Genomic DNA, 22,981 nt, shown 5'->3' on the forward strand with positions numbered 1-22,981 from the left:
GAGGGCAGCCCCTGCGGGGGGCTGTGCTGTTTTCATCCCAAGATGCCAGCCCGTTGGGCGGGGTGCAGCCCAAGCCCCTTGCTCAAAGAGCTTCTCGGAAAGCATTTGAGGGGAGCTGGGGTGCTGCGGGGAGCGGGCTCTGTGCCCACCCTGACCATTGTGTCTGTGCCAAGGTGAGTCATTCAGTGGGCACCAGGAAAGGCCCTGGGGGGTGGACCAGCAGTGCCAGGGCTCCAGCACTGCAGACAAGGCCTGACTGCTAGTCCCCTCCCCTGCTCTCAGAGCCAGCTCAGCCCCTGAGCCCCTGTTCCAGCAATACCCCTTCCTCCACACCAGGGGAGGTGCTCTTCATTTGGGCATGTTTTACAGGCTGCTTGACGAGATTTCCCTGTTAGTCTCAGGCAAAGAGAGGAGATGAGCACCACTCCTAATTTTTTTTTGGAGGGGTGCTATGCCTCGTAGCATCTGCCATCTCAGTTCCCCAACCAGGGATCGAACCAGCATTCCCTGCCTTGGAAGCGCAGTCTTAACCACTGGACCACCAGGGACTTCCTAATTGTTTAGCGGAGTCTGCTGCTGGGCCTGAGCAGTATCACGGGGAGGGGAATCATGAAAGGGGGTACCCAGTGACTTGATCCTGTTGTGGTTTGGGGAGCTGAGGAAGGATGGGGGTGGGGAGTGACCTTAGAGGAAGAACAAGGCTGGGGACAAGCCCTTGTCCCAACTCCTCTCTGTGGCTTAGAGTGGCTGCTCTTCCAGCTTGCCAGGCAAGTCACAGTGTATCCTTCTCTCTTTGTCCAAGTGAAATCTAGTTGAAATGAGTACAGAGCAGTCCTGGAGGGACAAGCTGTAATAGAGCAGAAAGGGCTTGTCAGGAACGCTCAGTAAACTGTTTTTGTGAAACACAGGCTTGTTTCAGCAGCAGCAGGTGAGGTCCCCTCTTCACCCGCTTCAGCCACCTCACTGGGCCCCTGTCACCCACCTGCATCCTCTCCCTCTATCTTCAACCCCTATCTCTCCTTCAAACACATCCCTACACTCAGCCCTTATCTATGTGATGTTCACACACAGAAGCAAAGAGGTGGTGGACAGATTTGGCCATGGTCGTTTGTCAAAACTTCATTACTTTTTATGTACATGCATTGTAGAAAAATCAGAAAATACAGATAAGCAGAATAAAAAAATTAGCCATCATTTTGCCACCTGGAGATATAAACAGATTTTTTTTCTACATGTATAAATTCATTTTTTAAAAGTAGGCTCATGCTGTACAAATTATTTTGTAATTTGCTTTTTTTTCCCTCGACAATATGTTGTGAACATCTTTTCATATCCATAAATATTTATCTCCATCATCATTTTAACAGTTGCATGGTTTTCCACCATGTGCATAAATGTGTGTGACTGCTAAGTCGCTTCAGCCGTGTCCGACTCTTTGTGACCCTATAGACTATATAGCCTGCCAGGCTCCTCAGTCCACGGGATTCTCCAGGCAAGTATACTGGAGTGGGTAGCCATTCCCTTCTCCAGGGGATCTCCCCAAGCCAGGGATCAAACCCAGGTCTGTCTCCTGAATTGCAGGCAGATTCTTTACTATCTGAGCCACCAGGGAAGCCCATGCATGGTTGTAACCAGGCCCTATTGTTGCACAGTTCTGTCCTCTCTCTCTCTTTGTTCTAGATTACACTGTGATGCACATTTGCTCCAGGTAGACATAGCTCCCAGCCTCTACCTCTACTCGCCTCCTCCCTGTCTGGCTGAAGCCCCATTCTCCATGGCACCTCCTCTCCTGCTTCCCTAATCTTGGGAAGACTCGTTATGCAAAGCCTCAGGCCAGTCCTTGGATGGCCTTCTGGACTGGACAGCAGAACGCTGCTGGCTCTGGGAAGAGGATGCCTAGACACCCATCCCCACAGCTTTCAGCCAAATCAGGTCTTATTTCAAGCTGAGCTGGGGACAATTCAAGCTGCGTTGGGAACAAGATGACCTTTCACTTGCTATGCCCATCCTCTACATCAGAATCTTCCAGGATGACCTCCTGTCTATAGCCCAAGTACCTTCTGGGACAGATCGACCCTCCACCCACACAAAAGGTGCCCAGCATGTTCCAAATTTGCCAGCCTCCAATTCAAGGGGCCCTTTTGCCCCTCGACTCTGCCCACTGACTCCCTGCTGCTCTCCCAGTGCCTGACACAGCATGGGAGTTGGCAAGCATAAGTGGGATGGAGGGAACATGGGTCTCTGGCCAACCCCTTGCCAGAGTCCATGCACTCTGGGACGCATCCTTGAGCAAGGGAACTGAGTGACCACTAGATGGCAGTGCTGAGCTGCCCAGATCTGAGCGGCCTGGTGGCCATAGCCCTTTGGAGGCAGGAAGAAAGCTGGTCTCAGGCTTTCTAAAACCCCAAAGTGCATCAGGCTTTCTGAAACCTCTAAAAGAGGGGTCACTAGAATTGCCTCTGACTGCTATGGCAGCGCCCTCTAGGGGAGAGAGCAAGGCCATTCAATAGCTGTATGATTGCGGATGACTCAGGAACCTTCTTTGAGTCTCCATTTCCACATCTGTATAATGAGGTCTAGACAAACTTATTCCAAGGTAGTTGTAAGAATAACTATCAGTGAAAGCCAGACACAGCAGGTGCTTGACAAATCCTAGCTTCTGTTTAATAACACCTACCAGGGGCTTCCTGGGTGGCGCTAGCGCTAGTGGTAAAGAACTCACCTGCCAATGCAGGAGGTGCCCGAGACCCGAGTTCAATCCCTGGGTTGGGAAGATCCCTTGGAGGAGGAAATGGCAACCCATTCCATAGTCTTGCCTGGAAAACTCCATGGACAGAGGAGCCCGGCAGGCTACAGTCCATAGGGTTGCAAAGAGTCAGACACGACTGAGTGACTTGGCACACGTGCACCAAGTGCTTTACCTGTTTCCGTGTTAGCACTTCTCTGATGGGGTGGGCCTGGACGGCTGGGAGCTGGGTCTTCCAGGGGAGCTGCCATGTCCTGTCGACTCCATTGGGGTTGGGGCAGGGACAGCATGTGGGCAGGGGCACCCCACAAAGGGCAGTGTGGGAGGAGGTGGCAGCCAGTGAAGAGAAGGTGGGAGTCAGCACTCTTCACTCCAGACCACTAGTTGTTTATAGCTTTGGGTCTCCCAGGGAACATGTGAGAGTTAGGTCCCACTGTCCTAGTGGAGACTGAATAGAAACTGTTTCCCACCCTGCTTTCTCATCTCCCTGACTCCCCCAGTGGGCTCTATCCTTCCTTCTTTGCCCCTTCCCAGACCTTGTGGACTTGAGACCCACAGTTCCATTGGCTTGAGAACCTCTTGGTGTGTCAACATCTCCCATGGGGATGGATCTCTTCTACACTTGAACCTGAGGCTTCCCAAGGACAAGGCCCCCAGTAGATGGGGTCTTCCCAGTGCTATGTCTATGTCATCATCAGACTGGGATGCATCTAAGGGTAGAGTCGGTCTCCCACTTCAGACAAAGGCAACCACAGACAGAAGCCACCTCTTTCCTTGGGTGGGACCCATCTGATCAGAGGATCCATGGTTCACTGTCAGCTGGGAGCTTCTGAGGACAGGCGACATCCTTCTGTTGGAGGACGGCTGCCTTGTGCCGGGGATGGTTCCTTCTCCCATCCTGAGCCTGTGCCCAGCCTCATCCTGTAGGTTAGAGGCATCCAACTCTTGTGGCTGCAGAAGGGTTCTCAGCCGAACACCTAGTCTCCTTCCCCTTCTCTTCTCCGGTCCCTCAGCCTTTCGGAGGCATCAGCTCATTCACCTTCACAGACCCAGGGGCCAGGCTGCTGCTTTGGGGTTAATAAGTTTGGGCCCTTCTCTGCCCCCATCTCCCCACCCAGCCAGGGCCTGCTCCAGCCTGCCCCCCACTTCCCAGCCTCTAACTCTGAGACCAGCTCTTTAATTGCTTTCTTTGATCTGCTCTGCGCCATGCTCCCTTCCATCTCCCTGGCTGACTGCGTCCCTTTGAGAGAGGAAGAGGCGGAGACCAGATGTGTCCCTGGAGGGAGGAGAGGGCTGGCGGGCAGCGTGTTATTTCCAATCCAGTGGTCTTCCAAATGGACAGGATGAGCTAGGAGGGCAGCACTGCAGGCAAGCTGGGGAGAGCCCCGGGATGAGCTGGAAGACACAGCCAAGGTCTCCAGGTTCCTGGGCATGACTGGTTCCTTCCTCCCCCCTCCCCCCAACAAATTCCATCCGAAGGCCTCCTGGTTCCTAGTCACCAAAAAAAACATGGAGAAGGGGAACACAGCCAGGACCTAGATTCTATCTGGGAACCAGGATCCCCCAAACTTAGCCTAAGAGCCAAAGGAATATTCTGGGAGTCTGAAGACTGATGAGGAGGGGTCTGGGAGGCAGGATGCCTGAGTTTAGCAGCTGCCAAGGAGGATCCCCATGCAGTAATGAAGTTCCCTGTGGGTGCCAAGCCAATGGCTGGGTGTGGGAAGGACCCAGTGGAAAAAGCCCAGTCCCTTCCTCCCGACAGGTCCCGACACTGATGGAGGTTTGAGTTGACGCACAGGTGACAAGGACTCCATCCTGACTCATGTCGTTCTGTCTGCAGCTCCTGGCACTGAGCCTGGGTCTCTGAACTGGGGCCGGAATTGGTGCCCCTGGGTGGGACCCAGACCTGAGCTGCGGGGCCTGGGGTGGGTGTGAAGATCAGGGGAAGGGAGAACTTCTGAACTCCCTGAAGTAGAGCGAGCACCCGCTCCCTGCCAAGGCTGGCAGGCTGAAGCGGGAGGGGGCCTTAGGGCAGCGGATGGGGGAGCCATCGATTGCCGCCTCTCATGGATGACCCTACGCGAGAACAATCCGATCTCAGTGTCATCGCTGCCCACGGAGGTCAGCTGGGAGCTGGCTGTCAGCTTGCTGTCCCCCCACCCCCTAGCCTCTGCCAGCTCCCTGAACCAGCCAGGCTGCCTCCTTGTGAGCTGGACACCTCAGCCTGACCCCCCGATTGAGACCAGGAGCCCACATGCTTAACTCCATCGGCGGAGTCTTTGTACATTTAATGGGTCACCCTAGAGCACATTTTGCACCATGGAGCCATGGGTGTTTGCCTAGCAAATGGTTGGCTGCAGAACAACCTTGTCAAGAGTGACCTCTTCCCCTTGTGAGCGGCCCCCAGCCCAAGTGACTTCAGCCTCCTACAACGGAGCCTGTTGTGCGAAGCTTGCCCTCCTGGCCCTGGTTACCAGCTGCTTTGCTCTGTGCCTGCCTGCCTCTGCACTTGCAGGGGTGATGGTGATGATCAAATGAGATAATGTATGTGAGGGCCCCAGGAAATGTGGAAGTTATTCAATGTCGATCCAACCAGCAGGAAGCGAGGCCTCCTCAGGTCAAGGCGTCACACCAGGCCGCTGGGGGCTCCAGATGTGAGGCGGTGACTGCGTCTGTGGGACATGGTACACAGAGGGAAAAAACTCATTAAGACTAATTGGAGAGGAGGAAATCCCAGCTCGCGGAAAGAAATGACGTCTGCTCACTTCTAAAGGGAAGCAGCTCGGTGTCATGCATAGATCCAACTAGACTCCGGTATGAGTCCTGAAGCTGCCACTTGCCATCTAACTCCGGGCACGTTTTGTTAACCTTTCTGTCCATTTCCTCATTATACTGCGTAAGGTCATGAAGTTGTGAGCTGCCTACAGCCAGAAGGAATGCAAGGTACCCCTTTGCATGCTCCGCTCCTCCAAAAAGGCATGGAAACTGAGCAAGGAGGGGTGCCCCAGGTAAAAGGGGAGCAGGCACCCCCAGAGCAGTTTGAAATAAGCAGCATTATTTACACACTACTCACAAAGTGCTAAATGCCTTTAACATGTTTGTTTTCAGAAGCAATTTAAACACAAGATTCCTGTAATTTTGTTTACGCTATTCATTCATAGTCAGGCACGTCTTCTTGGGGAGACAGAGGTAAACTTGGGTTGAACTGTCACAATCCGAGTGAGTGGAGAGGAGAGCCGCGAATGACATGGGGAGTGGACTTTTGGAGCTAGAGGGAGGAGGACTGTGGTGGGTTCAAGCAGGTGGGGGCTCAGCCTGGAGTCTTACTAAGACCTGGGGACCACTGAAATGCTCTCCCTGATGGTGGAACTCGGCGCAACTCACACCCAGGCTTAGGAGGATAGAATGAGCCTTCAAGTACGATCACACCTTCACTCACTCAGAGAGACCTTTAGTAGCAGGTGGTGCTGCAGAATAAGGGGCAGGTCCCACCCAGAAGGGTGCAAAAGGAGGCACAGCGGGGATGTTTTTATACCCAGATGCGTCTTAAAAAGAAAAAAAAGATTGTTTCAGGACTTCTCTGGTAGTTCAGTGGTTAAGACTCTGCATTGCCACTGCAGTGGGGCAAGGGTTCGATCCCTGATTGGGGAACTAACACCCCACATCTCCCTAGGACACAAAGGCAAAAAAATAAAGTTTCTTGAGGCCTTAGAGTCAGAAGAGGTTGGTGTTCTATCCAGGTATACAGAGAAAAACACACACCAAAGATGGAGATGGTTTATTGATCATTATAATAAAAAAATATATATCCACCTATATATATGTGGGTGTATATATGCAGAAATAAAGGATCAGAGGATATAAACCCAAGTATTAATAGCTCTTACATCAAGGTGGTAGCATTAAGGTTTACACTTCTTCTTACACTGAGTGTGTATCCTGTTTACAATAGGGTAAAAATGATTAACTCTTTTCATTTGGAAATCAAGGCACCATTATCAGCATGATCGTTAGGACTGCTGCAGGGGGCTGGGCTCTTGCTTCAGGCTGGGGGGATGGGGCTGAAGAGGCCTTTCTCTAAGAGCCAGGAAGAAGAGGCAAGCTGGGACTCTCCCCCATCTGCTCCTCTTCCCATGCTCACCCCTCCTCCACTGCACAGAGCCCTGTGTTAGATGGGGGGGTGGGGGGGTGGGGGAAGGAGGTTAGGAAACAAAGCCCCCCATAGCTAGCTTCCTGCCTGGAGGGCATTATAAACTAGGGGGGAATGATGGCAGCACCCTTTCAAATAGCAACACGTTAACACTCATAAATGAATATATACACACTGAGAAGCTGAGTGTAACAAGAGATTAATAAAGAGGGTAAGAAGCAGAATGAACAGCTGGGGGAGGACTGTTAATAAAGGAAGAGGGTGTTGGCCTTAATTGCTCTGAGTCAGGAAGGCAGGTCAGGGCTCCTGATGCAGGCGGCTCCAGGGACCAAGAGGGGCCAGGCGGTCAGGACACCTTGATGGAGCAGCTCCCAGCTGACAGTGCCCCCTTAACCCCCATCAGTTCCTCCTGGCTTTTCTGGTTTCCAGGGTAGTGAGGACTGGAGGGGGTCTCTGCAGGCCAGTTGGATGAGGGGAGGTCGGGAGGAAGGAGAAAATGAGGCTACCTCCCACAATTCCCTTCCCCCACCCCAAAACCCATGTCTCCCCTCCTACTAGGGTCACTGAGGTGCTTGGAAGGACCCTAGGCCCTCCTCTCACCCAGGTCTCAGCCCACCCTGTCCCCTCCTACTTCTTGTCTCCATCTGCCACTGTGGCCCAGATCATCCTGCTCCCAAATGCCAGTCACCTGGGATTGCCAGGGGCCCAGCTGGCCTCTTCAGGGTGGTGCTGGGAAGGCGAGCGATGCGGCTGCAGCCCTGGGCGACTCCCAGTGAGCGGAAGACGGAGGAACTGCAGTGGGGGGAAGGAAGGGAAGCAAGGAAGAAGGGTGGGAAGGTCACAGCCAAGTCTGTGGACTATGGGGGTGGGGTGGGGGTGGGGGTGGGGGTGGGGGATGGGTGGTGGTGGTGAGAGCTAGACACCGAGCCTTGGGAGCAGGGGGAGACTAAGCATCAAAAGGAAGGGGAGCTGAGTGGGGTTTGGAAGGGAAGTAGCAGTGAAGGGTGGGGTAGTCCACTGCCTGGGTTATCCAACGAACATGTCTCGCTCGTGAAGAGGGGGCCCGCAGCCTTTACCAAAGGGGGGAGACACCCACCTCTAGTATAATCCCATAATAGCAGGAACTTGGGACCCTCAGTCAGACAATCAGATGCTGGCCCTGCTCACAAGACTCCCACACTACTGGCTCCAAGGGGTCCACTCACACACACACGCACACGCACATGCACGCACAAGGCCTGTAGTTTGCCTGGGCATCCGCTGCCCTGGTAAAAGCTCTTTCTCTGCCCCCACCCCACACATCCCCCCAACCTCACCTCACAGCACGCCTCTTCTTGCGGGCTGAGGTCCCAGGGAAGGAAGATGCTGGCTTGGGGCCCTTCATGGTGAACAGGGGCATGGGGCCGCTGGGGAGGGAGGGAGACGAAGGGATCAGAAGGGAACCAGAAACGGGTGCCAGCCACTCCCCTCTCCGGCGCCTGGGCTGGCGGGGCTGGGAGGGTGGACAGGATGACCTCTGAGGTTTCCTTCTCCTAGGAGGCGGATTCCTCTCCCTGCCTCACTCGGCCTCGGCTGACAGCTGAGTGGCAGCCCTGTTCCGGGAGAACATCCAGGTGTCAGTTTGTGGCGTGTCCAGGGAACTGGAGTTCAGACAGTTTCACCCTTGCACCTGCCTGGCTCTGAGCTTGTTACCGAGAGGAGGGTTCAGGCTGTGGGAGGGATAGAGGGTAGCGGGCAGCCTGCCACCCTTGGCCTCCTGAGTCCAGGTTAGTCTGCAGCCTGTTTGTGGTCCTGAGCTGGCCGCTGCTCCCCTGCCCTGCCATGCAGGCAGAGGGCAAGGGGGGAGAGCAGCTTTCCACTGGAAAACGCCGAATGAAGTTTTCTCAGTATTTCCCTCCCTTCCCAGTTCCAGACGCTGGGCTGGATCTGGGGTGGAAGTGGTGGAAACAGCTATTTCTCAGAGGAACACACAACTCAGGCCAGGCCTGAGTGATGCAGAAAAAGAGAGTGGGGTGGGCACCCCGGGTTAGTTCCTACTCCCTGCTGACAGGGGGCTTCTGTGAGCTACTGTGGGCATGTCACAAACCAGCACAGAGCTGGTGGCTCTGAAGTATAGACAGACAAGGCAGGACCCCCAAGAGAAGCCACACCTCGACAGAAACTCATCCTCTGCTCCCCTGGGCCAGGATGCTGGTCAGACCAAAGGGAGAGAGTCGTAGAGTCAACTCAGAGCGGACTGTCTCCTCTTCCCTTTGACAGCACCTCTGGCCCTCGCTGACCCCTGATCCCCTGTTGGGAGGCTGGAAGGGAGACTCACCTGGGGATGAAGGGCTGATCCAGCCTGTTCAGCTCCTGGGGCACACTGTCCCAGCCAACGCATTCGTGGAAGCCCAGCTTTGCAAGGGGCTCCTCGGAGAGGTCAAAGGTGGCGTTGAGGTCCCGAGAGGGCAGGGGCAGAGGAGTGGAGCAGTTCTGCAGAGCGGAAGGGCCCAGGGGCACCCGGCTTTTGATGACGGTAGCTGGGCAGAAGCGAGGGGATGGGCAGGGAGAGGGGGCCCTCTTCCCCGTGGGGGTGCTGGGCCCACATGGAAGCCGAGCCTCAGGCAGGGTCCCCCTCCTCAGGCAGGGCAGGAGGGACTGGCGCTGGCGCTTGGTCCCCAGTTTTGGGGCTGGGGGGCTGTCTGGCTCCGAGGGGCTCGGTCTCCTCCTCTTCTTCTCTGTGGCCTCCCGAGATGCCTGGGGTGGAGTGCAGTCTGGCCCACGCGGGACCCCCAGAGTGTGTGCGAGGGCACTCAGTTGCCTTGCCATGGTCCGAGTCACAGGGCCCGAGTATCCTGCAGACTCTGGGCAGAGAGGAGGAGGGTGCGGAGAGGGATCAGGGGTTGAAGGGAGAAGAGTTTCTAGAATCTGGGGAGACACGAGACAGGCAGGAGCACCTGACTCCTCAGGTCTGCGTGACTCCTGGGCCTCTCTGTGCAGATGCCCAAGGTCCCAGGGGTAAAGCCTCCCACCAAACCATGCATCTGAGACTGTGGCCACCCCTTGGCAGAAGGAAGCAGAGCAGGGCTGAGACTCACTTGACTCTGAACGCAGCTCTTGAGCCAGAGGTGCCTTCCTGGCTGGGCCAGGCTCCCCAGAAGCCTCCCCTCCAGGCTCAGCATTTTCCTCTCGAACCAGCTGCTGCAGCGTCTCAAATTCTGCGATCATGTCGGGGGTCAGGAGGTTGGCTGCCTGGAGCAGGGAATACTGGCACTGGGCCAGGCGCAGCACCCTCAGGGCCAACCTGGAAGAGAGGCAAGGGGGTCCCCGCCCTGCCTCAGCTCTCTCGGCCGTAAGCAGCACACACACACTGGACCCCTTCTGCCTTGACGGGACTGCCTGGCCAGCCTCATCACCCTCCCAGTTGTGCTGAAGACCAAGGCTGGCAGAGATGACCGTGGGTAAGGGTGGGAGGCTTCACCCACTAAAAATGTCCCCTGACAAAGACGGTACTCGGGAAGTGGGGAAAGGGGAGTGAATGGCCTCGGAACTTCTGAGTTTCCTCTCAGCTCTGCCACCTACGAGTGCTGTGAGTAAGTCCATTTCCCACGGGCCATGAGAGGTCGCAGGGAAGAGGCCGGCTCAAGCCAGACCAACAGCTCAAATTCCAGCTCCAACACTTCCTAGCTGTGTGACCCTGGATCACCTCACACCCTCAGTGTCCACATCCCTAAAATGAGGATAACACAGGCAGCTACCTCATAGGGTTGCTGGGAAGATGAAATGGGTTATTTTTAAAATTTCTGACCATGCCTGGCGGCTTGCGGGATCCTAATTCCCTGATCAGGGATTGAACCCCGGACCCTGAGCAGTGAAAATTTAGAGTCCTAACCACCAGACTCCAGCAAAGTCTCCAGATGGGTTATTTTAGATATAAACTGTTTAATGAGTACTTGGTACATACTCAGCACTGTAAGGTTAGCTAATTATTGTATTCTATAATAATAATAATCATGCCGTCTACCTCATTAGGGTAAGAGGAGATTAAATAAGACAGGCCGTGTTGATCTTGGTTCTGAGGAGACCCTCAAAAATGCATTCAGCCTGCACTTTCTATTTAACAATTGGGATCCTGAAAAGAGTGTGTGTGTATTAACATGTACTTTGCATGCACTGAGGGGCTATTTAAAGGAAATTACGAGGATAATGTGATTATTGATGTTATAAATTTAGATTCTAATAAAGCAAATTTTCTTTCTGTGAGGCACACCTATGATAAAAGAATAAACACAATTATCTCGGTGGGGATGATTCATGGCCAATCATGTATCCTTGGGTAGCACTTCCTGCCTGGGCATCTCTGAGCCCCCTCCTCTGCCCTCAGTGTGTGCACAGGGAGCCCAAACTCATTTTATAAAACAGCCTCCAGGCCCCTGTGAAAGAAGGCAGGATATAAATTAAAAAGGACACTGCAGAAACTCATTCCATATCTGCCTGAGCCACAAATCATATGAAAATAAGACAACTGGGAAAAGTGGGGATCTAGGGACAAACGGTCTAACCTGGCTGTCAGATGACCAGGTCTGACTCCGTCCCTCTTGTCCTGTAGCCCTGGCAAACGGGGAGCTGGTCTATACCACGAGTTTTCAATTTAGGTTTCAAGAAACCCATCAGAGGACATTTTTAATGGAACAGCTCTGCTTTATCTGTTCTACATATTAGACCTCAGGATAAGATTTCATTTGAAGACAGGGCTTTGCTGCTAAAAAAAAAATTCTGCAAAACCACTGAACTGGAAAATCTAAAATCTACTCAGTGTCCCAGTGGTCTAAGATTCTAAATTCTAAAGTCAAAGTGAAATTACTTTCGATTATCTGGTTGTTAGGGTGTTCCCAAGTATCAGGGGCTGCGGATCTAGAATGTTCCACAACCCCTGATACTTTGGGTCTCCCATCACTTTTTTTAGTATCTGTTATTAGCTCTGCTTCCCTAGTGGCTCAGTGGTAAAGAACCTGCCTCCCAATGTAGGAGACGCAGGTTTGATCCTTGGGTCGGGAAGATCTCCTGGAGAAGGAAATGGTAATCCACGCCAGTATTCCTGCCTGGGAAATCCCATGGACAGAAGAGCCTGGTGGGCTATAGTCCATGGGGGAGCAAAAGAGTCAGACAGGACTTAGCAACTAAACAACAACAACATTTTTAGCTCTGGACCGTGATGCCCAAATCATAGCCAAGGTTGAAGCCACTTGTCAGAAACCACAAAATCAGAGGCAAAGCAGAAATGAGAACCCTGGTGTCCCCTGTCTTCGCAACAGAGGACTCCAGGCCAAGAGACCCTGAGTCATCAGTGGCAGCCCGTGGTTGTTCCCTGGGGGCCCAGGGGACATCCTGCCAGTACATTCCTGCCACTCCTGGGCCCTGGGGAGTCGGCAGCAGGAGACAGATAATAAGTCACTGATTATTCAGGCTGCAGCATTTTTGCTGAGTCGGGAACAGATACTCCTCAACAAGAAATAAAATTAAATAGGCCCTTCTGTCCAGAAGCTTTAAATACACTGCCTAGCGTGAGGCGTGCTGTGGAGGGAGGTGTCGGGTTGGCAGCAGCAAAGCTAAGTGGCAAAGGATTTATGTTCTGGGGGCCAAGGAAGAAAATACTAGCAGCACCTCTCTATTAAGCACAGAAAGAATGGTCCAAAAGCCATTTCTCTCTGGGTTTGTATTTACTTCTGAGGAGAAATAGCCTCAGTCAATCTGTCAATGAGACAGACGACGAACACCTGACTCAGGAAGGCTGTCCCATCCTTAGCGGCTGCCCAACTTCTCTTGGCTGAGCACGGGCAGCTTGGCCCTTAAACTGGAAAGCATAGCTCCAGCCCCAGGCAGCCCTGCCCTACCTTGGCATTCGCCAGCTGTCTGGATGGAATTTGGTGTTTTGCTTCCCTCTTGTCAAACTGCCAGCTACACAGAGTAATAAAGAGAGGCTGCTACGTAAACAGAGTAGGCGATAATCTCAAATTGTTGACAGCAGGTATGGGACAATTGGACGACGAAAGACTCGCCTCTTGGACTTCCCTGGTGTGGTGGTTAAGAATCCGTCTGCCAATGCAGGGGACACGGGGTTTGATCCCTGATCTGGGAAGATCCCACATGCCTTGGAGCAACTAAGCCCGTGCACCACAACTACTGAGCCTGCTCTCTAGAGCCCACGAGCTGCAACAAGAGAAGCCTCTGCAATGAAGAATATTCACTGCTCGCCTCAACTGGAGAAAGCCCATGTGCAGCAATGAAGACCCAGCGCAGCCAAAAAAATAAAGACCTGCCTCTTTAACTAAAACACAAACAGAGCTTCTGTGATATGCTTGGCACCACTTCTCCTTCCAGGGAGAATTCCATGGTCAGAGGAGCCTGGCAGGCTACAGTCTGTGGGGTTGCAAAGAGTCAGAAACGACTGAGCGACTTTCACTTTTCTCCTTCCAGGGGGCCTGGAACCCATCACCGCCTGCTTTGGAGTCTGGAGAGGAGCAAGAAGATACCTACTGCTTAGAATGGTCCCTGTCCAGGTTTGGTGGTGGAAGGGGGTCCACGACTGGCTTGGGCTGCATGGTCAGGTCAGGGGACCTGGGCGAAGGGTGTCTGAGGTTCTGTTCCGGCACCTGGGTTGGAATTTGGAGAGGAAGAGTGTCACAGGTAGAGAGCCCAGGGTGGCCTCCCTCGCTTTACCTGCACAGCTCCTAAAACCCACCCATCCTCCAAGAGCGGGAATGACAGCTCCCGGAATGACTTGGTCCTAGTAGGGTCCTTCTCTCTCCCAGTTCAGGTCCTCCCTCCCTCCTCCCCTTCTGGTAATACACAGGCTCCCTGCTTTCAGACACACCGGATCTGACTAGTTCTTCCTGCACAGAATCTGAAAGTCTTCCAATGACTGAGATATAAGCCATCCAAGCAGAGAAGCCAGGACCGAAGGGACCCATGAGTTGGGGGAGGGGATTTTCTTCCAGTATTCCATCAGCTCCAAGCCCTACCTCCTTGGCCGGGCCTTCATCCTTATCTTCTGGGGGCTGCTCCCTATTTGAGGAGTTCCCGTCCATCACCTTCTCCCCTGGGGCCTCTGATCCCAGGCTCTCCTCTTGAAGGACTGCTGACCCTGGCTGGAGCTCTGGGGTGCGGGGCTGGCTGGGGAGGTGGGATGGTGAGGGGCAGCTGGGGAGGCTAAGGAGGAAAGGAGAGGTTTGTGAGGTGTGAAGCAGGGGCAAGTGGGAAAAGCAGGGCGGGGCAGGATCTCTGTGGCTTCAGGTGGTACAGAGTCTGTAAGGGGTTGGGTGCTCAAGTAACAGGTGGGTAGTAGCTGAGGGTGAAGAAGGAGTCAAGGATTTTCTGGTTTAACGTGCGGGCACGTTAAATCACTTCAGGCGTGTCCAACTCTTTGCGACCCCATGGACTGTAGCCCGCCAGGTTCCTTGTCCATGGGATTCTCCAGGCAGGAATACTGGAGTGGGTTGCCATGCCCTCCACCAGATGTTCCCAACCCAGGGATCGAACCCGCTTCTCTTACATGTCCTGCATTGGCAGGCAGGTTCTTTACCAGTAGTGCCACCTGGGAAGCCCGGAAAACAATGACACCCACTCCTTGAACGCACCTTCTTGTGAACAGCAGATGCTGCTTATATGGACTGGGGTGTGATTTACTCCTCCAGCACAGAACATTCTAGGTGACAATCAGAGTGCTGAGCACTGAATGAGAATCCCTAACCCCAGGTGCCAGAACAGAGTCGAGGAGTCCTAGCCCTCCACAGGCTGGGGAAAGGACAGGGCAGGATAGGGTGACAGAACTCACGGCTGGTGCGGAGCACCTGGCTCGGGGGACCGTGGAGGGCCGTGCGGTGGGGCCTGGGCTCCTGCCTCATATACCCGGAGCTTCTCCCTCAGGGCGGCCACCTGGAACAAAGCGGCCCATCCCCTCAGAGCACCGGCTGAGCGCAGGGTGGTGGCAGAGCACCCTGGCAGCACCCCGGTGCTCCTGGCCTGCCCTCTGAGTGCCCTGCCCCCCGGTCAAGCTCCCCAGGCGGCTCCTCACCTCAGCCTGGAGCTGCTGGCAGACGGTGGCATACTGGCTGATGTGACAGTCCAGGCTGATCACGTTGCTCTTCAGCTGAGGTGGGACACAGGGGAGAGATCTGTTTGTTTATTCAAAGCAGCTTTTGGCAACTACTTCCAACAGCCAGACACTGCTAGGCACCTTACTCACACCCCGGCTGCTCACCCTCAGGACTGAGGAAATGGGGAGGCCAGGGGCTCACCTAACACAGCAGGAGGAGAGCTTGCATTTGACCCTGAGACCCCGGGCTCCCTGACCTATACACTCTCCCCAGCCCAGGGGCTTTGCAGCAGTGGATCCGGGAGCCCCGGGGCTCCCTGCGGGAGGCAGGGGAAACCAGGCAACTCTGCTTCTATCTGCATCATATGTTGTTTTACCAAAAATAAGGGCCTGCTGCTAAAAACAAATCTGACAAAGATCACTGGCTGACACTCGGCCATTCCGTTCTGTTGCCTTCCTCTTGAGATAATTCAGCCTCAACCATCCCAGTGCTGTGGTATTTGAAGGACGAAGATTGGGTCACCTCTCCTCTGGGCCTTGCGGGAATGCTCGCTCCAGGTGCTGGAGGAAGCCGGTGGGTCCTGTCCCCTCCTCCGCCCAGTCTGGGGGCTCCCCCGACACCCCTACACCCCCACCCCAGGCTGGCCGTCCCGGCTGGCACGCACCGAGAGTTTGATCTCCTTGGCCCGGTCGGCATACTTGAGGGTGTTGTAGGTGTCCTCGTAGGTCAGGCTGGAGGGGCTGATGGCAGCGATCATCACCGTTCGGCAGTTGCCCCCGACGGAGTCCTTGAGGAGGCGGGTCAGCTTGCTGTCCCGGTACGGCACGTGAGACTTTCGGCCCTGGGGACGGGGGGCGGGTGTGGAGTGAGTATCTAGGCTAGACAGACCCAGGCTGAGACTCGATAGCTTTGGGGTTTTGGGGGGTATTTATATATATTTTTAAATTTATTTATTTGGCTACACTGGGTCTTGATTGTGGCACGCGGGATTTAGTTTCGTGACCAGGGATGGAACCCAGGTCCCCTGCATTGGGAGCATGGAGTCTTAGCCACTAAACTTCCAGAGAAGTCCCTGTTTTTGCTTTTGTTTTGTTTTCTGACTAAGCTACTGGGCTTGCAAGATCTTAGTTCTCCAACTAGGGATTGAACCCGGGCCACTACAGTGAAAGCACCGAGTTCTAACCACTGGACCACCAGGGAATCTTGGCCCAGGGCTGGAGGTAGGGACCCTCGTCCTTGGCACTGGGTTGTTGCCCTGGGGAGGAGCCTGGCTCCGTGCGGGTTTACCTTTGCGTCCGCCAGGGCATTGAGGACATTGATGAGAGCCAGCAGCGAGCGGTTGATGTTGGCTCCCTCCCGTAGCCGCTCCCCTTTGGCGTGGGTGCTGGATGCCCGCTCCGAGCCCGCCAGGTCGATGAGGCTCATCTTGGCCACGCGAAGGGCCTGGGTCAGACCTGGGATCCGGTCCTGCTGCTTCACGAATATCTGGGGGCAGAAGGCCAGGGTGAGGGAATGCTGGCCACCAGGAGTCCAAACTCAGATCCTGGCCGGTGGTCCCTGCTCACCTGGAAGATGGCATGGGAGCGGGAGGATGTAGCGTTGGCATCAGTGGGGTGCTGTGTGCGGTTACGGTTCCCCCGGGTCAGCATGCCCAACAGCTGCTCAGCTGAGGTTGGCTGCAGAGGAGACACGAAGGGCGGGGGCTGTGGTCTCTCCAACCAGGACTTTTCCCCAGCAGAAGGGCAGCTCTTTAGAACCAATGTCACCCCACTATCACCTATCGCCACTGCCCCCCCGACAGGATCCAGGACATCCCCAAACTTCCTGGTGAGGGGATCCCAGAGGACCAGTGGGGCTGCCCGTCCCACCTAAGCCCAAGTCTTACCTGGTGGAAGGAAAGTCCTTGTACCACCACCCCTTTGTCGGGGTCCTCACGGATGGCAAGGGGCCCCTTGGGCTCCAAGAGGTCGTGGATCTGCTCATTGTACACCTGAGGAGAAAGGAAGCCAAGGAGGGGCCTGGTGGAGAGGCTGGTCAGGAAGTCTCTCCCCTAGGGGGCTGGGGGAGGGCAGAGTTCCTGGGCCAGAGAAAATGACAAGACATGCTTGGTGAATGACCCTGGCGAGATGACGTAATGTGACGACTAGGGTCAGTTCACACGCAGTCTCTCTTGGAGCTGTGTCCGCCCTCTGGGCCCCCGTCCTCCCAATTCCTACTACCCTCTGCCCCTCCTGCCTGCTCCACCCCACTCCCTCTTCAGGTGGTTGTGAGAATGAGGGATGAGGCTGCCCCGTCCTGGGGCGCCAACAGCCGTACCTCCAGGTAGCTGATGAGCACCTCGAATCTCTTCTCTTCCCGGCAGGCCTCAAGTCTTCTGTACAGCTCCATGGTGGTCAGGTACATGATGCCAGGGTCCCCCTCTCTTCCCAGCATGGTATGTGTCTTCCCGGCCCCAGTGGCCCCATAGGCAAACACTAGAGAGGACAGAGTAGGGAGGAGGGTGGTGAGAGGGCTCCCCCAGTGCATTTTCATCCGGTCAGCCCCTCTTCTCCTCCAAACCCCTTTGCTTCCTTCCACGTGCATGGTTGCACTGCTCCCACCCACCCGCAGCCCCCAGGTTCCCAGCTGTCGAGTTCTCCGTGTCCATTCCTGGTCCCCCTGTAGGCCTGTGGACGTGAGGGCAGAGGGGTCTCCACCGCGGGTGGAAGCTTATCCATCCCTTCCTCAGGGCACCTTCTGCAGCCTGGGTAGCTTCCTCTATGGAATCAGTTGATAAGCACACCCTTGCAGGTGTGATTTTGTGACGTGTCTTCTCCCCGCCCTAGACTGTAAGCATCCAGAGGGCAGGAACCCTGTCTGTCTGACCTATTGTATCCCAGGGCCCAGCAGAGTGGCCCCCACATCAGAGAAGACTGAGGGGCCCACAGAGAAGGCAGGGCCAGAGCCTTCCTCATCTGGTGCCCAGCAGAGGGGCAGGCCGGCTCACCTGAGCAGTTGTAGCCCTGGAGGAAGCTGTCCAGGATGCTGTGGGTGGTGTGCTGGAACACATCCTGTTGGGTGGCCGTCTCACCAAAGACCCGGTCAAAGACAAACGTCAGGTCTTTGCCCTTCTTCCTGGGGCCATCTTGGGCGCTGCCCCATTTCAGGCCAAGAAAGCCCCCATCGGGCTCCTCAGGGTCGAACACCAGCACACGCTCGTCTACCACCTGAACCACAGGCCGCCGCTGACTCTCCAGCTCCTTCGGAGTCGGGGGCCGCAGACGCACCACGACCCGCAACATGCTGTCCTCCACCGCCATCACCATGGCAACACCTGGGCACAGAGGCGATGGCGATGAGGCCCAATCTGACTCAGGCCTGACCGGGTATCCCTCAGTCTAGTATTCAGGGACCTTCTCCCACCTCCTCTATAGCTCATCTCCGTTTTATACCTTGAGAGAATAAAAATATTGATGCCAGCACCAATCACTAACAAATATCTTTCTTCTTCCCTGGTAGCTCAGCTGCTAAAGAATCCGCCTGCAATGCAGGAAACCCCAGTTCGATTTCTGGGTAGGGAAGATCCCCTGGAGAAGGGATAGGCTACCCACTCCAGTATTCCTGGGCTTCCTTGGTGGCTCAGATGGTAAAGAATCCGTTTGCAAAGTGGGAGACCTGGGTTTAATCCCTGGGTTGGGAAGATCCCCTGGAGGAGGGTATAGTAACTCCAGTATTCTTGCCTGGAGAATCTCCATGGACAGAGGAGTCTGGCGGGCTGCAGTCTATGGGGTCACAAAGAGTCAGACACAACTGAGCTCCTAAGAACAGCATAGCACAAATCTTTTTCTCTTGAAATACCACCTTTGCCACATCCAAGTGACTGTATAGGTGGGCTTTCTATTATGTTCCACTAATCTGTCTATTCCTGTGCCAACACAATCTTTTTAAAAGGAACACCATTCCTTAAAAAAATTTTTTTTATTCATTTATTTGACCACAGTGGGTCTTGGTTGTGACATGCGGGATACAGTTTCCCTGACTGGGGGTCGAACCCAGCCACCCACAATAGGAACATGGAGTCCCAACCACTGACCACCAGGGAAGTCCCCACAGTTGCTTCTTGTCCAGCAAGGCCAGACCTAACCCTACCCCCAGATTACTGTTTCATGATTTTCTTGGCTATTTTCAATCTTTTTTTTTTCTATTTGACTTTAAGAATATCTTTATCAATTCCATCTCCATCTCAGAACCAATTCCCCCTCAAAAAACCTAGCTGGGATTACAATTGGAATCAATATTAAATTTACATATTTATTTTATATTAGATGTTTTCATATAAGAACATGGCTATTACCTGTTGATTTGTTCAGGTATTTTTTGTAGATTCAGATATTTTCTTTTTCTTTTTTTAATATCATTGTTCTTTTAATATAATTCCCAAGTACTTTATGAACTTAATTGCTATTATGAATGGAATACCTTCCCCAATCTCTATTTCCAAGCGGTAAACACTAGTAGGGAAAAACAGATTGATTTTTACATATTTGCCTTTTACCTACAATCCTCAAACTCTCTTATTAATTTCAACTGTTTTTTATTAGAGCTTACTTGAGTTTTCTGAGTACACAATTATATATCAGAAAATAATTTTTTTACCCTTTCTTCTCCACAATTATACTAAATATTTCATTTATCATCTATTGCATTCCCTTGAGTTAAATGCTAATGGTGAAAATAGGCACCCCTGTCTTGTTTTTGATCTTAAAGGATCTTGATCTTTACTGCTTCACTATAGAGATATTAGTTTTTGACTTTTAGACAAATAGGTCATTATCATATTAGTAATTTCATCTGTTCTTATTTTTACTCAGAGTTGTTACCAGGAATATCTAGAACTTTATCTGATGCTCTTTCAGCATCTCCTGATATGATTATATGCTTTTTTTTCTCCTTTATTTTGTTGGCGTGGTAAATTACTTGATATTATTCTTGGCATTAAATCAATCATGTATTCTTTTTTTTTTTAATATCTATTTTTATTTATTTATTTGGCTGCTCCTGGTCTTAGTTGCAGCATGCAGGATCTTCCATCTTCATTTTGGCAATGTGGGATGTTTAGTTGCGGCATGCAAACCATTTAGTGGCACGCGGGATCTGGTTCCCTGACCAGTGACTGAACCTGAGCCACCTGCATTGGGAACACAGAGTCTTAGCCACTGAACCACCAGGGAGGTACCCCAACTATGCATTCTTGAAGAAATATCCTACTCCGGCCATACTTGAAATTTCCAATTTTCAAATGGTCAAATATGTCAACCTCTTCTTTTGTTATTTTTATGTCATATTTAAGAAGACAGTCCTTCCTCAAAGTAATAAACACTTAAAAAAAATATTTCTAGTACTTTTCCTTTCTTACATTTAGGTCTTTATCCAGATGGAATTTATTTTTGTGTGTGTGAATGGTACGAGAATATTTCTAAATATCTTTTCTTTCCAAATGGCAAGCAATTATCTCAAGATCATTTATTAAACAGTGCATTCACTCTCCACTAATTTAAATGCCACATTTAACATAACTAAATTCTCATGTAAACATTAATTTGTTTCTGGATTCCCCATTCTGTTCTCCTTTTCCAGTAACTCACTGTTGTAATTATTGTGGTTCTATATCACCTTACTGTTCTTTTTCTTGGTCATTCTTGGGCAGCTTATCTTTATATGATTTTAGAGTCAGCTTATGAAGTTCTATGAAAAACCCTGCTAAGATTTTAATTGGAATTATTTTGAATTTATAGATTAATATGAGAATTAGCATCTTTACAATATGAAGTCTTCCCATATAGGAATATTGTATCTCTTTTCATCATTCACAACTTTATAATCTTCAGTAAAATTTTATTATTTTCCTCACATAAATTTTGTAAATTTCTCGATAGATTTACAAATAGTTACTGTACAGTCTTTGCTATATTGGAAATAGCCTCTTTTAAAAATTACATTTTCTAATTCGTTTTGCCAGAACGTAGGAAAGCTACCGATTTCTGTATGCGGATCTCGTATATGCGGATCTTGTATCTGGCCACCTTGTTGAACTCCCTTATGAGTTCTATTAGATTGTCATTGATTCTCTTAGGTTTTCAATTAAATGATGATAAGTTTGTAAATAATGACAGCTACTTTCTATTTTTAGCTCTTCTATATTTAGTTCCCCCCCACCTCCACTACCCATTAGGAATGGGTGCTAAATTTTATCGAATGCTTTTTTGGCACTTGCTAAGATGATCACATGGTGTTTCTCCTTTAGTCTGTTCCTGTAGAGGGTGACATGGATAGATTTCCTAATGTTGCCCTGGTAGTCATTTCAAAAGCTTATTTATGTATTCCCTCTTGAATTCCCCTCAGACCTTTCTGTGTGCTTTTTTCATTTCTCCTTCAAGCCAGCCTACCAAGGGTAGAGATGGAATTTCTGGAATGCAGGAATCACAGATATTCCTGGAAAAGTTCAGCTCAAGTCCAGGAATATATTAACAGGGATAAGAAAAGGCCGTGGGGATTGGGGGGGAGCTGTTCAAGGTTGGGGGGATAGGGATAGATGAATGCTTTCCTAGGAAAGACTAAGTTCTGCCAACGGGTCACCATGACCAAGGTCATGCAGGAAAGAAACGTGGGATTTCTACCTAATACTCCAGCAAACAACTTATGCTTCCCTTGGGGGATGAGGCACAACTGAGTTGATTTCAAACTCTTGTCCTTCACCCCTAAACGTCCCAACTTCTTCCCACACAGAACAGAGATGTCAACCAATGATTATCTTTTTGAGTAATTAATTCTATTCCTGTCTCAGCCATCAGGCCATCACAATAATAAACATAATAGGTTAAGTGTCCACTCAGGAACCGTTCTGGACACCTTACACTTTTCATCTCCTTTCGACTCTGTTGCAACCCCACAAGATAGATACTATTATTATTATTTATCTATTTTTTACTTTGGGGCCACACCTGGCAGCATGAGGCATCTTTGTTTCCAGACCAGGGGATTGAAACCTCACAGTGCAAGCAGGGAGTCTTAACTGCTGAACTGCCAGGTAAGTTCTAATAGATACTATTCTCAGTCATTTTTCAAGGACAAAATTGAGACAGAAAGGGTTAAACAACTTGCCCAAGATCCCCAGTGGTAGGGGTTGGAATCCTAGTTCCAACCCAGGCAGTCTGGCCATAGAGCCTGCTACAATGCCTCATAATGACATTATATACTACGCTCTCATGCTCACACTGTTGTAATGGTCCCTTATGTTTGTATGATAATTATAATCCCTTTCATGTAACTAGCATTACGCCTTCTGCAAACACTTTCAGATAAATGGACTGGACCTAATTTTCGACACTCAGAATGCCTGTTTCCTATCCTCGCATTCCCACCTCCAGGGAACTTCACTTTTTTTTTGGTTTCACCACACAGCTTGCAGGATCTCAGTACCCTGACCAGGGATCGAACCTGGGCCCTTGGCAGTGAAAGCACGGAGTCCTAACCAGTGGTCTGCCAGGCAATTCCTAGGAACTCCACTCCTGTGACCAGGCAAGTGAAAGCAGAGGGTGCCTGGTCCCACCGTCTGAGTTTATACTGGCTGCCTTAAGGCCAGTCCCAGCTCCCCGTTGAGAGGGTATTAGCTGAGGAGGAACCACAGAGCGGCGTCATATTCAAAGCAGGAAATTAAAAAGGGCACTGGCAGCAGAGTGCGCCTAACCTTTGCAGTTCTCTCCTCTCTGCCTCCTGAGGGCCAGCGAGGCAGACTGTTTGCCTAATGAGATGTTTTCCTTCTTACCGAGAAAGTGCTGGGGGCGTGGGGTAGGAGGTGGGGAGGGGGGAGGGTGACACTGGCATGGCCCCAGTCAGGACACCTGGGTCCTGGTCTCTGCTTTGGCCTCTGAATGCTGGGGAGGTCTTTCCACCAGCCACACCTCGTGGATGTCACATCAGCTTCTCCCTTTGAGAGCTGGAGAGAACAGCTACTGATCTGCGCCTGCCCCA

At 52.0% G+C, this 22,981-nt stretch overlaps 1 protein-coding gene across 1 annotated transcript; it reads right to left on the bottom strand.

Annotated features, from left to right (window-relative positions):
• Window positions 1–6,181: 6,181 nt before the first annotated feature.
• KIF18B (kinesin family member 18B) lies at window positions 6,182–18,276 on the bottom strand. Its single transcript, XM_052658374.1, has 15 exons — window positions 17,958–18,276; window positions 17,288–17,445; window positions 16,857–16,961; window positions 16,537–16,647; window positions 16,259–16,456; window positions 15,636–15,812; window positions 14,950–15,024; window positions 14,710–14,810; window positions 13,898–14,084; window positions 13,413–13,528; window positions 9,974–10,179; window positions 9,214–9,739; window positions 8,213–8,302; window positions 7,585–7,688; window positions 6,182–6,291 (listed from the first exon to the last, which is right to left on the bottom strand). The coding sequence occupies exons 1-15, from the start codon at window positions 18,274–18,276 to the stop codon at window positions 6,182–6,184; spliced, it is 2,583 nt and encodes an 860-aa protein (XP_052514334.1).
• Between the last annotated feature and the right edge of the window lie 4,705 nt (window positions 18,277–22,981).

Source organism: Budorcas taxicolor, chromosome 19 (genome assembly GCF_023091745.1).
Source record: "Budorcas taxicolor isolate Tak-1 chromosome 19, Takin1.1, whole genome shotgun sequence".
In the NCBI taxonomy this organism is placed as follows: domain Eukaryota; kingdom Metazoa; phylum Chordata; class Mammalia; order Artiodactyla; family Bovidae; genus Budorcas; species Budorcas taxicolor.

Bases quoted from the DNA above. Each gene is read 5' to 3' on its own strand.
- KIF18B (XM_052658374.1), bottom strand. From the start codon at position 18,276: ATGGTGATGGCGGTGGAGGACAGCATGTTGCGGGTCGTGGTGCGTCTG. The intron at 16,457-16,536 runs GTGAGCAGGGAC...TTCTGCCCCCAG, and splicing joins GCTCCCATGCCATCTTCCAG to ATATTCGTGAAGCAGCAGGA. The intron at 9,740-9,973 runs GTGAGTCTCAGC...CTCTCTGCCCAG, and splicing joins AGAGCTGCGTTCAGAGTCAA to AGTCTGCAGGATACTCGGGC.